The sequence below is a fragment of the Amphiprion ocellaris genome, chromosome 2 (genome assembly GCF_022539595.1).
Source record: "Amphiprion ocellaris isolate individual 3 ecotype Okinawa chromosome 2, ASM2253959v1, whole genome shotgun sequence".
Taxonomy (NCBI): domain Eukaryota; kingdom Metazoa; phylum Chordata; class Actinopteri; family Pomacentridae; genus Amphiprion; species Amphiprion ocellaris.
In genome coordinates this window covers 28,374,547-28,391,183 of record NC_072767.1, presented here as the reverse complement: position 1 = coordinate 28,391,183, position 16,637 = coordinate 28,374,547, and the positions used below count along the sequence as shown (strand labels likewise).

At 41.7% G+C, this 16,637-nt stretch overlaps 2 protein-coding genes across 8 annotated transcripts in view; both read left to right on the top strand.

Annotated features, from left to right (window-relative positions):
- The window catches only part of evi5b (ecotropic viral integration site 5b), a 44,903-nt gene extending 42,753 nt beyond the window's left edge, over window positions 1-2,150 (top strand). For all 7 annotated transcript variants that reach the window (XM_023287491.3, XM_023287493.3, XM_055017324.1 and 4 more), the window contains one exon: window positions 284-2,150. In XM_023287491.3, the coding sequence (XP_023143259.1) occupies window positions 284-568 (285 nt within the window). In that variant the 3' untranslated portion in view covers window positions 569-2,150. The remainder of the gene's footprint in view (window positions 1-283) is intronic.
- A 124-nt stretch (window positions 2,151-2,274) lies between these two features.
- gfi1ab (growth factor independent 1A transcription repressor b) lies at window positions 2,275-8,198 on the top strand. Its single transcript, XM_023287494.3, has 7 exons — window positions 2,275-2,394; window positions 4,581-4,694; window positions 5,297-5,485; window positions 6,070-6,452; window positions 6,705-6,842; window positions 7,004-7,169; window positions 7,357-8,198. Exons 2-7 carry the CDS (start codon window positions 4,583-4,585, stop codon window positions 7,533-7,535), a joined length of 1,167 nt encoding a protein of 388 aa, XP_023143262.2. The 5' UTR covers window positions 2,275-2,394; window positions 4,581-4,582; the 3' UTR covers window positions 7,536-8,198.
- The last annotated feature ends 8,439 nt before the right edge of the window (window positions 8,199-16,637 follow it).

The following is a 16,637-nucleotide window of genomic DNA, read 5'->3' as shown; positions in this document are numbered from 1 at the left end:
ACATATTCATGAACAAGGCTAATTTGCATTTTCTGCTTTTAAATTTGCCACATTTTGAAAGTTTGTTTCCAATTCAGATGACAGTTATGTAGAAATGCCGTCACTGTTTTATAAGACTTGCAAAGAGAAAAATACAGTCATCAGTAGTGTTTTAACCTTCAACAGTGGATCTGACACTGTCAGTCGGCACAAACCTGCCAGTTCCATACGTGTTGGTTCATTATTTCCTGCACGATTAAACAGTTTGTGCTGCTCCTACTACTCGCTGTGCTCGCTTTCACAGATTCGCTGCTTAAAAGGGCAGAGGGGCTTGGCCAGCCAGCCCACCTTTGACGGGATCCACATCGTCAATCACTATGTGGGGGATAATGAGTCTTACCAGTCTTCAGATGAAGACGGAGTCAAGGACTCCACCCTCCAGAACCCCCAGCAGAGGAGCGGCGGCCGAATCAGACTGCGTCCCAACCTGGTGGACACCGACAGCGATGAGGAGGAGGAGGAGGAGGACGGGGAGGCCCTGCGGCTTTCAGTGCCTCAGAGCAGCAGCCACAAGTCCACCACTGTGTGAGCAGCACCGGCCGCCACCATCGACACGGAGGCTGTCAGCACCCACCGAGGACGAGGAGGGTGTCTGCAGCAGCCATTTCAGAGGAGACGTCTGGATCTGGAACACTGTGCTTCATAGAGGAAATGCATCATCATGTCATATCATGAGAATCACACTTCAGGATTTAGTTCGCTGTTTACCTCCCTTTTTGTAGTGGTTTTTTTTTTTTTTTTTCCCCCTGGAGGCAGCATTGTCTGTCTGAGCAGCACTGACCGAAGTCAGTCTGCACCTCAGCTGAGAATTTAAAATCGTGGAGCGTATCAAACTATACCGGGCCACAGAGACAGGAAATGGGGGAGGCGGTGGTCTGTCGGTCTGTCTGTCACTCCTCTGACGCCTCCTGTAGGTACAACACAGAGAAAGAGACTGTGCAATAAAATGTTTTATGCTACATTACACACTTCATCCAACAAGTTTTTATATTTTTAAAGCATTTTATAAATGAACATCAGAAATGTATTGATGCCGTTACTACTACGTTTGTGTCCTGCAGAGGCACAGTCATACGAGTGCTGTTTGAGTGTGTGTGTATCTATTGTGTTGATGAGCTTGGTCAGAGCTTGGTATCAAAGCTGCTTCTAGCAGCCAGCGATGGCCTTAAGCACATGTCACACACCTTCACCACAAGGTCAGTGTGACATCTGCATACATGTAGATATGTAAATGTGTATTATGTTGTTTTTTTTCCCCCTGCAGTTCACTTTGAACTTGAACATATGTATCTATTGCATATCTGATGTTTAGAATATATTGTACAATTGAGAAAAAGGGACATATAACTTAGTTTATTAATGACAGATCCTGCTTTTGAGATGAGTGAGGTGGCTTCCTGTTAGAAGAGTCTCCGTTCATTAGAAGCCTTCAGCTATCAGAGCAGTTAACATGAATAAGCGCAGAGAGGGGACAGATTTATTACTTAGCTACTGTTGCTGTTGTTCTCTGAAAGCATCCTGACTCCACTTTCATGATGAGAAGAACGCAGAGAGTCAACTGAGCACATACTCTTGCCGTTGAGTCAAACATGAGTCATGTCTGTTATATGTTTTGTGTATCACAAACTTGCACGGATGACAGTCCGAGGGAACTTGAACTGGGAGATGGAGCTGAGATAACATATAACACAATCTGGAGCTGAATCAGGAGTTGCCAAGTGTTACCAAAGCAAGCACTACGTTCCGTGTTGTGCTCGTCCACAAGCCAGTTCCACTCCATTTCATGCGCAGCGACCTGGAACTGAATTTCTCTGAATGTCCGTATTGAACACTAACACTGAACGCAGCCGAAGTGTCCAGGAGGCACGAGATCCAGACTTGGAGCTGAGGAGGAGGATGATAAATGTCTCTCTGATGAAGACACCCTGAGTTGTTTAATGGGAGAGGAACACATTATGGCACTTTTTTTCAAGTCTGCATTGCAGTAAGGACACATGGCAACACTATGGAGCACACTCTGGAAACTAAATGAGATTGTTGTGTGTGTGTGTGTGTGTGTGTGTGTGTGTGTGCGCGCGATGAGTTCACAATAAAATGTTTGATAAACTCTTCTCCCGGTGTCTGTGTTCATGTTAATGCAGAGCTTCAATCAGACTGAAATGTGTTCAGATGACTGAGAGCACATGTGGGATGATTAGTCTGAGCTGCCTTCCTCTGAAGATTCTTGCTAAGATTGACTGCTTTCAGGAAGTGATTTCTCGCGGTTTTAGAGCTGAGCCTCAACTACTAATCATTTCATGCAGAAAACCACATTCTAAAAGCGCATCTCTCCTCGGGCACTGAAACATTAAGCAGGTTGGTATTAAAATGCTGATGATGACTTTCTGTTAGACGTTGAGGGCAGAATGTAGTAGAGATGGACGGCTCTGTGTGATGCTGGGTTTTGTTTTGCAGAGACTGATGCTGTTATTTTGCGGATATTTTGAACACGCATGTGGCGCAGTGAAAGAGTCGGTTTGTTCAGCTATTTTAAATGCTGATGGTAAGGACGAATTCAGTTATTTTTTTTTTTTTGCAGTTCTCTCATAAAAGCCGATTCTAAAAGTTCGGATTTACACTCTGAGTCTTCATTTAAACAGATAATACTTAGTATAGAGGGATGTTACACCCTCCAGTTTTATAAAGAAATAAATTAGATTTATATCCAGCTGACCTTCTGCGCGGTGCGCCCTTAAATGTTTACTACGACCAAAACGCGTTGAATCAGAGACTGCGGTGCCGTGTGGGAGGCATGAATCATTTGGTGTTTTCACGTGCAGAGGCGTTTTTAAAGCTGAATTTCACCGGAGAGCAAAAAAATATTTGAACACATTCTGCAGAAATAACACAGGAATTATTATTTGCGGTGCTAAACGAGTAGACGCGCGCATCGGCGACAATCAAATCTCCGCAGAGCTGCGTCTAGATTATAATAAAATTAAATACATGTGCATTATTATACTGGTCAATATTATTCTGGACGTGTGTGTATTTAACTGTGTTGTGACGGCAGGATGCTACAGTTGGGTGAAACTCTTTTGTCGGTTCGGGCTTCATATCTTCACCAAAAACTGTGTCTGGATGCCGTGATGCGTCTAATCGAGCCGGGACATGTGGCCCTTTGATTTCCTGCCCTTCATTGACTGATAAGAACTGGCCTGAGTTCTATCTGACAGCACAAATGCATCTGATGACATTAAAGAGCTTGTGACTGCGCTCACGAAAAAAAAACCCCAAAAACTGCACTGAATCTTCTAAATTTCTCCTTAATGTTTAGTGATAAATAAATGTGTGCGTAAAAATGTCCACCTCATCCAGTGAGCGAAAACAAATCTGCGGAGACCCAAGACCTATAAATCTTATAATGATTATAAGAAGATCACACAAATATTTGCTTAAAAAAAAAAATCGAGTAGATTTTATTCATTGTGACTCTTGGTAATCAAAGTGCATCCAGTCACTTTGTTAAGGTTTGGGGACTGATTCGTTGCACCTGCAGGACGCAGCCTCTGGCGTCATTACGCACCGAACAAAAAGACAAACAGAGACTCTAATCTGAGTTTTGAGTGAACAGAAAACAAATTGTGCTTCTTCCTTTAGAGGATAAAGCCCAGAGAAATTTGAAACTGTCACCGCGGGCGTGAGGACGGCGAGTGTCTGTCGCATAATAACAGTCTGTGGCTTCAGCTGACCATCACAAAGCTGCACAGATGAGCTTTAAACCACTGGAGATTCAAAGTAAACTTAAGTGAGAGGATTTGTACTGAATTTCTTATTATTTGTCCTCTTAAGTTAATTGTATTACTACATGATCTAGAATAAGAGGACTCCGTAGATAGTTTCCCCCGCCCCTGTTTTACCACTACGTGCTACTTGAACCTCTCAGCTAGAGACACCCCGGGGTGCGCCTCCACGTTTCCTCTCCCCCTCTCAGAGATTAAGAAAGACGCAGATAAAGCGTGTATCACTTCCCCTGGTGCCACGGGCTCCTCTGGAGACACGAGCTGCATCCTGACCAGGACCAGCAGCTCCAGGCGGTGAAACACTAGAAAAAAAAAGTCTTCACCCCGAAGTTACTCTTACGCATATCTGCTGCTCGCTTCACAGGCCTTTCTCGGAAGAAATGCAGGGCAGAGGTAAAACGCGCCGTCATTATATTGACTAAAGTCCTGAAATGAGTGAATTTTCTGTGACAAGAAGTCGCCCCCGCTGCAGACGGCTTTCCAATCACCTGTCACTGCATTACGCGCAGACTAAAACGCTGCAAGCGGATATTTTTTGGAAGGAGGAGGAGGTGGAGATGCTGTGACACCTGTCCGGGTGACACCTGGCAGGCGGGACGGACGCTGTGCGCATGCTCCGTGGTCAGGTTTCAATCTGTAAAAACACTTGGGAGCCACATTTCCAGCACCAGTGAAGATCGCATCTTGGAGAGGACGCAGGAGGACTCCTCAGCATCTGGATTATTATCATCATCACTGATTTGTCCGCTCTCACTGCAGAGATGCCTCGGTCCTTCTTGGTGAAGAGCAAGAAGGCGCACAGTTACCACCAGCCCCGGAGCTTTGAGGATGACTACAGCAGGCTGGACACGATTCTGGCGCACATATGCTCAGGTAAAGATGCACAAGAATCCTGTTTTCATCTAGATTCCTCCGTGCGTAAAATGCGCCATTATCTGTTCCTTTTGCATCCCATTTGAGGAATAAGTTATATTTCTAAAAGTCATAAACACAGTTTTTAAACTACATTTTATTGGAACAATATTATCTTAAAAATCTCCAAATCATAAAAGGCAAAGAGAAACTTCAACTGTTTGATTTAGCAGTTGTAATACCATGGAAAGAGTTTATTTAAAGGGCCTGAAAACAGTTCCCTTTAAAACGGTGAAAAATAAATAACAGATATTTATATAGTCAGAACCTGAAAATGCACAGTAACGAAAAATAATTTCCTTCAACAGCTACATTTAAATATGACATTTAGAGGGGCACGTTTTGAAATTCTTTACTGTAGCACTATTGTTTATACATTTAATACATTTTTCTTCAGTAGTGGGGTAAAACCCTTCTGTATTTTTACGCATTAAAAAAATAATTCATCTTTAATTTTATAGCTAAATTCATAATCACTGTTAGTTGTAATATTCTTTAAAAACAACATCAGACTGACCTTACTCGAGTCCCAGATGCTGACTGTCCTCCGTGTCTCCGATCAGAACCAGATAAGCTCCCAGAAGAAGACACCGACCTGTCGGTGGACACCTACGGCCTCTCCCCGGACTCCCATCTGGGCGACGCCGCTGATTTCTCTCCCAAGTCTCCCCTGAGCTGCGCCGACAGTCTGTGCGGCCGCTCCCCGGAATACGAGGACTTCTGGAGGCCTCCGTCTCCATCTGCGTCTCCGGGTAGGAACAACAAAACATCCATGATCCTGCAAAGCAGTTCATAAATACACTGATTAAAGGGCCAAACAGTAAAACCTATTTGGATGATACACAGGTCTCCGAGTAGTAGGAATATTTTGATGTATTTACATTTTGTCTATTTAAAATATTTATATTTTAGCATGTTTTGGAAACCATAAAACACACTTTATTGAAATAAAATGATCACGGCAGCATGAGGCCTTTGTAGCAGACTATAATTAATTTACAGGTTTTGTTGTTTTTACCTGCCATTCTGTAATATCAATTTATAATTACTGATGACACTTTTTGTCAAAGAGGTTTCACTTATTTGTACATAAAAGTATTTTGAGGTTAGAAATAACCTGAAGCCAGATGATCAATTATTGATTTAATATAATACACATCACCTCCTTTTTCATCTGATACTCCTTCTTCCCCCCAACAATCATCATCTGGGAATTCTCTGAGAGAACATTGCATGACTCCGTCTATCTGCCCTCTGAGGCCCTGGGAGGTTTGGAAATGCCCCTCTTCAGCCGTGTCACTGCTTCCATTAAAATTTCATCCGCTCCTCTCCACAGTTGATTCTGAGAAGTCCCTCTCTCCTCTGGTGGATGAGACTCAGCCCTTCACCGTCCCCTTCCGGCCGTACGCCTGGAGTACCTACTCGAGGCCCCTGGTGCAGCAGAGCCTCCATCATGGAGGTCTGGAAGTGGACAGAGGCCCGGCAGCCATGGCTTTCTACGGAGACAGAGGAGCCCATCCGGCCCTGTATGCAGACCGGGCTCTGGGTGAAGAAGCTTATGGTGACTACAGGAGGCACGCTGCCGCTGCTGCTGCTGCTGCTCTGCTGTTTCCTGATGCAGGTCTGAGCGGAAAAAGCCACAACGCAAAGGCCCAGTCTGACCTGCTGTGTTCTAGTCTCATCCTCAACGGTGCCTACAAGTGTATCAAGTGCAGTAAGGTGAGGATGGAGTGGCCTACACAGCCTCTGTTCATGTGAACTTAAGGATGATTGTATAATTTGATTTACAAGCTCAGATGGTTAGTGGTGCCTCTGAGTAAACACACACTGCTCCTGCTCTGTGGTTGACCTTTGACCTCCCTGAGGACCAAAAATAAACCTATAAAACAACATTTAATAACAGAGAATCTAATTTCTTTACAAGTTTATTCCAAATCTTTCTTCACGTTAATTTTCTTGTCTGTTCTTCAGGTGTTCTCCACCCCGCACGGTTTAGAAGTCCACGTTCGCAGATCCCACAGTGGCACCAGGCCATTTGCGTGTGAAATCTGCGGTAAAACCTTCGGACACGCAGTGAGCTTGGAGCAACACAAAGCCGTGCACTCTCAGGTAACTTCAGAAACCGCATTCTGCTGTTCGCGCCTGTTTTTTTTTTTTTTTGTTTGTTTTTTAAAATTTGGATCTGCATCTTGTTGTCAACTCGCTTTCCTGTCAGATGTGACTGCGCTGACTTGAAATCATGACTAAAGCGGCCTCTGCTCACGTTTCAGGAAAGAAGCTTCGACTGCAAAATATGCGGTAAAAGTTTTAAGCGGTCATCCACACTGTCGACTCATCTGCTCATTCACTCCGACACGCGACCCTACCCCTGCCAGTACTGCGGTAAAAGGTTCCACCAGAAGTCAGACATGAAGAAACACACCTTCATTCACACAGGCAAGTGGAGAAAAAAAAAATGAAAGAAAAAAAAAATTGGTAGACCTAAGTTGTTGTTGATCTGCGCTGGGGCTGAAGGATCTCTGCGTCACAGAGCGCACCTGTGCGTAAAAGTCCGATTTTTACGCATGTGGTGAAAATGATTAATCTAGTGTTTGATAAAAATATTCTCTTTTTTTTTAAACAGGTGAGAAGCCGCACAAATGCCAGGTGTGTGGAAAAGCCTTCAGTCAGAGCTCCAACCTCATCACACACAGCAGGAAACACACCGGATACAAACCGTTCGGCTGCGACCTCTGCGGCAAAGGTTTCCAAAGAAAGGTGGATCTGAGGAGACACAAGGAGACGCAGCACGGACTGAAATGAAGCATCGCCAAAAAAAAAAAAAAAAAAAAAAAAAAACTCCACAAAAAAAACACATCTCCAGTGTCTGACTTTAAAATATTTAAATGAAACGAGTGAGGAAAATCTGACAAAGACGTTTTAATGCCTTTCCCCGTCCAGTCGTCCAGCTTGAGGACATTTTCTAAAAAATCAAATTCCACTTTGATCGACTTTTAGCTTTGTCAAAGTGAACTGAAAATGTATTTAAAGGTTGCAGATGTTTTTATTTATTTTATTAAGGAAAAAGAGTAAACGAACGATCCTGCGGTGTGAAGACATCAGCAACACTAAACCTCCTGCAGGTTGATATAAAGGCCCAGAAAACCAGAGATAAGCTGTGAACTGTAAATGAAATAACAATGCAGATGTGATTTGATGAAGCACGATAACATTTATTTATCGTGTGTATGTCTTCAACCCAAAATATTTGTGCTCACACCCTTGGCTGGAAAGAGATGAAAATCTGCGCTCCTCCAAAGAACAGGTGTTTTGTTTTCAGCTGGCAGAGATGCTGGCAAAACAGTGTGATTTAACTAACAGGAGGGCCTCACTCTTATCTTCCCTTTGTCCATTTTGCACATTTTCTTGTCCAAATAAATGTTTTTATTTTGTCGTTTACAAAATAAAACTTTCTTTTCCATTGTATTTGAGCTTGATTTATTTTTTTTATTATTGGAAATAAAACAGCAATAAAATCAAAAAGTAGACTTCTTCAAAAGAAAATAAAGAAATAATGGACAGGTAGGCCAAATTTTAAACCTCATTTAAGTCAGGTTTCATCACCAAAATTACAGCAAAAATCTTATTATAATTAGTGGTAATTTAATGGCATTGGGTTTATTCACATTTCTCTTGTCTTCTTTCATAATCCATCTAAAAGCAAAACTAAAATCTAATGAGAGCTTTGATTTTCATAGTGTTAACAGGCAAACAAAAGGCTTTTAACCATCTTGTTGCTGTGATTGTGATTGCCCAGAGGCGGCTGTTTGTTTTGACCACTGCAGTTTTGTGTTTGGACCTTAAACAACCTGAGCAGATTTAACCGTTAACTTAATGCCTGTTACCCTCATGGCTGTTATTTTGGAGTGGAGGAGGGACGAGTTTTGGAAGAAAAGGCAGTTGTGATCCTGAGAAGGATAATGTTTGTGTTACTGAAATGCTGCTAAATGATCTTAAATAAAAGAAATGATCTTTCAAACAGTAAATTAAAAAAAAACAGGTAGTGTCCTTATTATGTTAAACATTCTCTTGCTTCTGTACAGTCACTCTGGTACTGTTGATAAAACTGGCTAGGTGACACTACATCGCTTAAAGACATAAACAACAGCCTTATTAATAACCTGATTCTTCCAGTGTCTCATCTGCAACGAAGGAAAAGAAAGAGAGAAAAAAGAGGAACAATCACTTAATCGCCTTCTCTTAACATTGATTGAAATCACTGACTCACAAGGATTTTTTTATGCCTCACTTCCTCCAAAATCGTACAACATCCAGGCCTGCGAAAATACTGAATATTTTAAATCCCAAGATGAACAGACTAAAGGAGAACAGGAAAAGGCTCATTGAAAGCAGGATTTACTGGAACCTCGGTGCAGAGTGAGTCACTGCGTTTATTCTCTTTAAATAAAAATAAAGGTCGTGTGCTAGAACACATCCACATTAAAAAAAATAGAGAGGTTGTATATAAAGGACTTTACAAAGCTTTAGATAAATTACTGAGATAGAAGCTGATCTGTTCAGAGTGAGTGAAGCAGAATGTGTTCACTGGGGAATTTCTTCCAGCTGAAATGAAGCTGAGTTTGCCATTAAGTGCCTTTAACACTCTGAGGCAGCCTCCAGCCAGCAGCCTGAGCTCGACCCTCTGAGGCAAGTAGGTTACCTCAGGTGTGACGCAGGTAAACTCGTGACATCAAACTCCTCTCATAACTTTTGTTTGAGCAGCTGGACAGCAGCTTGTTATGCACAAATTAAATCATTTGTTTTATTTCCTCACCCTCTAACAGGAGCTCTGCAATCTCAGAAAGAATCTTTTTAAGCAAAAATCTTCAAACGAGCCATTAGGCTGACCAGATTTCCTCCAAGGGCATGGGTGGATTTTTCTTTTAAAGCATTACCCCGCTGCCCTGAGGCATAACCTATCAAATATGAATAGAATATGGCCCGATCGATTCGAGCGGGCGAGTAATCAGAGCACTGCAGTCTGAGGCTCAAATCTAGGCCTCCATCCTGGTCTGTAAGTGCACAACATGCTCATCTGTGCACACCACCACACATGCATACTGCACATGCAGAGGTATGACCGGATTCATTTTTCCTGACAGACATAGTTGTGCAATTAGAAAGTTCAGATATGGGTTTTGTGGTTTTTGGACGATCTATTATTCATCTAAATTAAACATGAATTATAAAAGACAGACTTTAGAGACACACTTTGGAGTTTGGTTTTGATTTATTTTTTTTTTGCACCAAAACAACCTTTGTGACTTTACTCGCCTGTTAGGAGGTTTAATGTCAGATCCTTCTGATGGGGCAAACTGTTTCAAAAGACTGGAATATATGTGGAAACACCTCAGTGTAACCAGCATTCTAAATGTTCTCTTATTGAGCAGAAGACTCTTGTAATGAGGCCTTTAAAAAGACCCAAGAGGCATGATCAACAGCTTTTCAAAACAGACCCCATCATCAGATTTACAACACTGATATGTGGCCTGACGCATCAAAGGAAATAATGATTAATGCTTCACATACGGTACCTCATAGATAAAAAAACAACACAAACATCAAGATCACACCCACGCAGCTGACAGGTGTGAATATCTGGTAAAACATCTGGTGAACTGTGCTGTTATTAAAGAGCAGATAGACAGAGAGCAAATGTGATTATTTCCCTGAGGGTGCGCAGACCTGTTGTGTATATTCTAATAACAATGTGGTATTTGCTCTCATGCTCTGTTCAGCAGATTTCACACAGGTTTGACGAGTTACAAAGTCAGATAACCAGATGGAGACACAGGATTTGTGATGGCAAGCTTTGGAGAAAAAAAAACACTCAATATTATGCTTAGATGCAGGAAATTCTCTGAGATGAAGAGAAGCTTAAGAGTCTTATGTTTACACCTTTAATATAGGAAAGTTTCTGCATCAGAGAGACTTTTTGCTGCTCACCTGTCTCCTCGCCGGCGGTTGACACGCCAACCAAGCCGGGACAGAGCAGCAGAGGCAGGGCTCATATAGGACACGGCTCTTTTGTTGCACAGGCTTATTCATTATTCACCTGATCTGAAAAACAGACTGCAAACCAACTGCACAGCTGTCACCGAGCAACAAGGCGTAGACACAAATTATTCATGACTCTGCAAAGAAAAGGCAGCAGAATGAGAGGAAAATAATAACTAGAGACATCAGCAAGGCAGCTGACGGGCTGAACACGTGCCGCAGAGCTGGACTCTTCAGGCTAACAAGCTTCCTCCTGCGGCTGCACCACACTTCCACCACACCGCCTTCACACACTATGAGGACTTCTACTGTGACATTGAACTAGGAGGCTTTGCTTGTGGTTTTACTGCTCTTTTAGTGAGTTATACACCAATTAAAAGTTTCAAACGGCTACTTTTATATCTTGTGATTACATGTTGTCCAGCCTCCCATGAATCTGGATGTTGATGACACGCAGTTGGACCTTGATATGCTGAAGTCAACAGTAGGACCTTGTGATTAGTATTTTTATTGTCAGTAACCTGTGTTTTATTTTCTGGATTATTTTAATTAGCTGTTTGGTCTATAAAATGTCAGAAAATGGTGAGAAATGAAAGCCAGTGCTTTCCAAAGGCCAAGACAACGTTCTCAAATGTCTAGTTTCATCAACAATCCAAAGACATTTAGTTTGCTGTCACAGAAGAAGAAAGAAACTGGAAAAAAGAGCAGTTTTTCTTTCTTGGACGCTGTGTATAGAAGTTACCATTATGCTGCTTATGTCTAATTTTCTCCACTACCAAGTCTGAAGCACTTGCATCTCTATTTGAGGTAGATTGGTGTCATTTTATCTCTGATACTATGCCGCTGTGGTTCATTCTACAACTCCGGATTACTGCAGTAACTGTTTTTCCACTGATTTTTAGTTGGTCACTTACATTCCTGTATCGTTTCCGTCTCTGTTAAGTCTCACAATCTGATTTTTAAAATCTTCTGTTCATTCCTTTTCATGTAGAACCAAGATGCAGATGCACACAAGTTATAGGTACCAAACAGAGAAGGTTTTGGTGCTAAAAGGTCATTTTAAACTTCTGTTGCTTTGATTTTTGACTTGGAGGCTTTCACTTTCAAAATAGTCTATTTAAAGTTATTATTTTTCATTGTTCATAAGAGGAAAAGCTTTACGGTTCAACTTAGAAACAATTAAACTAAAAGAGGCGATACAATTTTGAATCATTTGACATTCTAGTGATATAGCACAGGGATGTATTCACTGCTGCTGCACACTGTGCACCCGTTTCAACCCATGTGATTTTAGAAAGAATTTGAAAACTTGATATCTTATATTTTAAAGCATTACATGAGACGGCACCTCGTTACATTTTTTTTAAGTCAGTCAAACCCCATTTAAATTACACTTTAATGTAGAATTTTTATCAATCCAGTTTCCTCTTATTTTATCCATTTTATCCAATTGACCATGAATTTATAGTTTATAATTTCACTTACAACTACTACCATCTACTGTAATACTATTGATAATATAATTGATAATCATGTGATGAATCAACCTTTTCATGCAGTATTTTTCCAAACTGATTTTAGGCCCAACATAGTATCACACATTTATTGAAGCCCATGCAGATGTGTGTGTGTGTGTGTGTGTGTGTGTAGGGTGTGGACAGTGTTGTTGTTTTCAGTCCCCAGTCCTGTTTATAATGGCATCTCCTGAGGTGTTTGTGTGATGCTGAAGCTGGGAGCTGGCAACACACACATGCACACACTCACACACACACACACACACATCAGAAAATGGTGGAGGCCAAATGAGAGCCGACATTTTCCTCCGGCCGCCCTGAAAGCTTTCCATTAGCCGGCCTCCGTTCTGAGGGTCTGCGGCCCTGAACAGCGTGAGTCCATGAGGGGGGGGTGGAGCCGGTGGGGGGAGGGGGTGGAGCCGGTGGGGGGAGGGGGTGGGTGACCGTGTGGTGGGGGTGAGGATGGGATGGGGACCCACAGGTTTGATGAAAGGGCAGGAGGGCTGGTGAGGCTGTCCGCTCATTTAAAGACATGTTTATCCGCTTCATTAAGCATCACATATCACTGGAACTAAAAGGCTGCTCCGTCTCAAGCCCCCTCCTCTCTGAGCCGCTTTACGCATCTGATACGATAATCTGTACCTGTGCAAAGAGAACCTGTGTTTAATCCGTGCACTGTATCTGCTGCTAAACCACGCTTCTGCCGTGCTGGCCTGGTTTTGTCTTTTGTCTGAAGCCATGTCTAATAACATATGAATCCTGAAGATGACAGTAAAAGGATCCACTCCGGTTAAAAGGCCTGATAACAACAGATTCTCTTCTCTTTGGGGGGGGCAGGAAACTGCGCAGCCTTTTAGTGCGTGGATGATATTCTTGTTCACCCATAAAAGGTTTTACACTGTCGAGAATTTCAGATGAGATTAAGTGCGAAATGTAAAGCTGAGAGATACATGCATAAATCCTTTCATGCTACAGAATTCATGTGAGAATGACACTATGCTTTAAACTGTGCGATTAATACACTCAAGGCTCAGGAATGAATCTTAATCCTTTCTTTGGTGCTGGTGGAAACGTCCATTTTACAGAGTATTAAAGAATGCCGTCAATTATCAAGGTTTTTACAGAATTTCTAACTTAATAATTAATCTAAATCTATCCAATTATAGACTGTGTTGTAGTTAAGATGTAAAAATTGGTGCATGTGACCTCTTTTAAACGAAAAGAAGTTTTGGACACATTTGTGTAACTCAGAGTAAATAAAGGTTTTGATACAGGTGTTGAAATGATCATTAAATTATTATTAGAGTATGGCTGCAGCGTTCAGGTCAGTTGACTGATTAATGTGTTCCCTTCTGATCAAATTTTCATTTGTTGGATGATTGCAGGTGTTACCTTTACCAGAGGAAAAGCATTTCAGCTGCCTCTCAAGGATAAATCCATCATTTTTAGTGGCAGGGGAAAAAGACAACCTGTGAACACCCCATGTTTTCACAACTTTGAACTGGCCCAAACTAATGGAGACTGCCAGGTCTGACTTATTTAACATTTCCTAAACATTTACTTTGAGGCAGCTCCAAACTAACTGACAGTGTCAAAGAAGCATGGCTGCATTTTGTTCTAATAAATGGCCAAAATGTTGAGTGTAAGCCGCAGTTTGTATATCCCAGTTTAACAACCACCAAGGCAGATTTACAAACAGTAGTCTAACTTGTCTGTGTCATTTTTCTCAACAGTTGTTGTGCTGGGATCACCAGCTCAGAGTTCTGTTTTGAAAAATCATATGAATATGTGCAGCTGGTCTGCTCCAACTCTGTCGCTATCATTTCACTGTAAAATAACCAGGTTCAAAAGATTGAATATGCTGCAGATTCCAGCTTCTGGTGTTGATTTCTAGTTCATTTGGTTTAAAAGGGCAGGTAGAGAGCACTCAGTGCACTGTGGTCCATTTAGTTCATCTACTGATAATCTGCAGATGTTTTTTCCTCCCAACAAAATGATTAGTTGAAGAGTAATTACAGTTTCAGTCGACCAATATTTCCTTTGGTTAACTACAACCCATCTAAAGACCATATATAGTATCATTAGAAAATGATGATATCATGTGCTGATCACATTAGTTCATAGCTCTCCTAATAAGGAGCTCCACAGTGTACATCAAACATCCAAACACTCCTAAGTGCAAAACACATCTACATTACTATGTACCTTAAGTGTCTATAAAAAGTTGCCTGGGGTCTGTGTTTCTAGGTAAGTTACGTTTCTGATCCTTCAATAGGACAATAATGTGGGAGAAATAAGCAGGTGTAAAGACCTGGGTGACTTTGATAAGGACCACATAGTTATGGCTGGACAACTCTGTTGGAGCATCTCTGACAGAGAAAAGCTTGTGGGTTGCTTCCAGTCAGCAGTGCAGGGACTAACCAGGAACCAGCAACAGGCTGTTTGAGGATATGCTTGTCCAAGCTTAAGATCTTAACTTACAGTACCTAAGGATCTACTCTGTTCTGTTACCAGATACCACAGATCTCCTTCAATTGTCCTGTGGAGTCCAAGTTCCATCCATTATCTATACACTGCATAATCCTCATTAGGGTCGCGGGGGGCTGGAGTCCATCCCAGCTGACTTAGGGTGAAGGCAGGGGACACCTGGACAGGTCACCAGTCTATCACAGGGCTACATAAACAGACAAACAATCACACTCACATTCACACCTACTGACAATTTAGAGTCACCAATTAGAGTAAGTAAATTTACATTTTTATTTGCAGTTGTTTTCACACTTTGTTCTTCTAACTGTTCTGAGGAAACACTGCCTGCAGTTCAGCCGAATAGCACCAGAATTTTTTTTCATGTGGCTGTTGGTCACAACTTAGTCACTCATACCGTCTGCGTTGCATTAAGGAGAACTGTATTTCTCCTCAGTGGTTTACTTCTGAATCTGAACATAAACCACCAAATCTGGTTACTGAAAATGGGTTGTCTTTAAATAAGACAGGTAGAACAAGGAATTTTGATGAAATAACACAATTTTAAGCTTAGATTTGGATCGTTTATGGCATAATTTTGGGGTTCAGATTGATAAATTTCTTTGTAAAAATCTGTTTCACACTTACATTTTCAATTATTCTGTCAAAAACAACATTGAATTTATTATTTAAAACAACAGACAAAAAGGAACAAAAAAAAAAAAAGATAAGCTAGAACCAACGACTGTTGAGCCAAAATGTTAATTCAGCAGTAAGATGTGTTATAATAGTGGAAAGTTTAGTGCGTATGTCAAAATAACACACAAAACCTCTTTCAGTTTATATTATCTATGCAAACAGAATATGATTTGTTAGCGAGCATGACAGCACAAGATGTTACTTTGTGATACAGTCGTCCCCTGAACAAGGCCTGATTGTAGCTATGAATCTTTCTAAAAAATTCATAAGATCCATTTCACAAATGACCAAGCCAAGCATGCGCCTGTATCTAAATAGCAAAGAGAGAGCGAGGCGAGGAAGATCTATAAGAGGAGCCCACAGCCAGAGGAAGGACTACAAAATGACAAAGATTTATTCTCAGCCATGATCAAATATTTATGCTGAGGCATTCAAGTAAAGTTACTTTTTGTGTTCTGATTTAATGAATGATTTGAACAGTGGCAGTGCTGGGAGGCACAGATGTTGGGTTTGCTGAAGCCTGCACTAATGCCCATTCAGGGGTCTGTGTGGTCATGTGTCAGACTGCAGCAGGATCAAAGCAGGAGTAACGCCATGGTGGGGATGGCAGCATAGAGGAGTAGGATGGTAAGTACTTCCCCAGGCCCTGGGGTCTACACCGGGCCATAGCAGGGGAAGATGGAGCGAGAAAGGACAGAATTTTAACTATATTAATATATCTTTGGTGAGAAATTCGACAGGAGAAAAGGTGTCTCTACAACAGAATTTTAGTGTTTTTTCAACCATAAATTAAAAGTTAATGTATCACAATGAAAGGTGACACTGAATCCTTTGCTCGCCTGCCTTTAAAGCTTAACATCAACACAGTATCACTAATTCTTTTTATCACGTGTCGATGTGTTGCCAATCACTCCATCAGAGAGGAGCCACTTTACAACAGGACTATGTATGGTGGGATTGATCCAAAATGACAAAGCCGCAGTCAAAGGAAATGGATCCCGGCAGTGCAGTGACTCTCCCATTCTCCCTCTGGCATCCTCTGAAACATTAATGACCCCAAGCTGAATCTGATCTGGCCTTCTTTACTCAGGGTTTTATCTTTACTCTGAACTGTCTGCCTGCAAATAATATTCACTCAGCCTCTCTGGGATAAAGGAACTATTGATGAGTTTTGTCAAAATGTGCTTTT

Bases quoted from the DNA above. Each gene is read 5' to 3' on its own strand.
- gfi1ab (XM_023287494.3), top strand. From the start codon at position 4,583: ATGCCTCGGTCCTTCTTGGTGAAGAGCAAGAAGGCGCACAGTTACCAC. The intron at 5,486-6,069 runs GTAGGAACAACA...TCCTCTCCACAG, and splicing joins GTCTCCATCTGCGTCTCCGG to TTGATTCTGAGAAGTCCCTC. The intron at 6,453-6,704 runs GTGAGGATGGAG...TCTGTTCTTCAG, and splicing joins AGTGTATCAAGTGCAGTAAG to GTGTTCTCCACCCCGCACGG.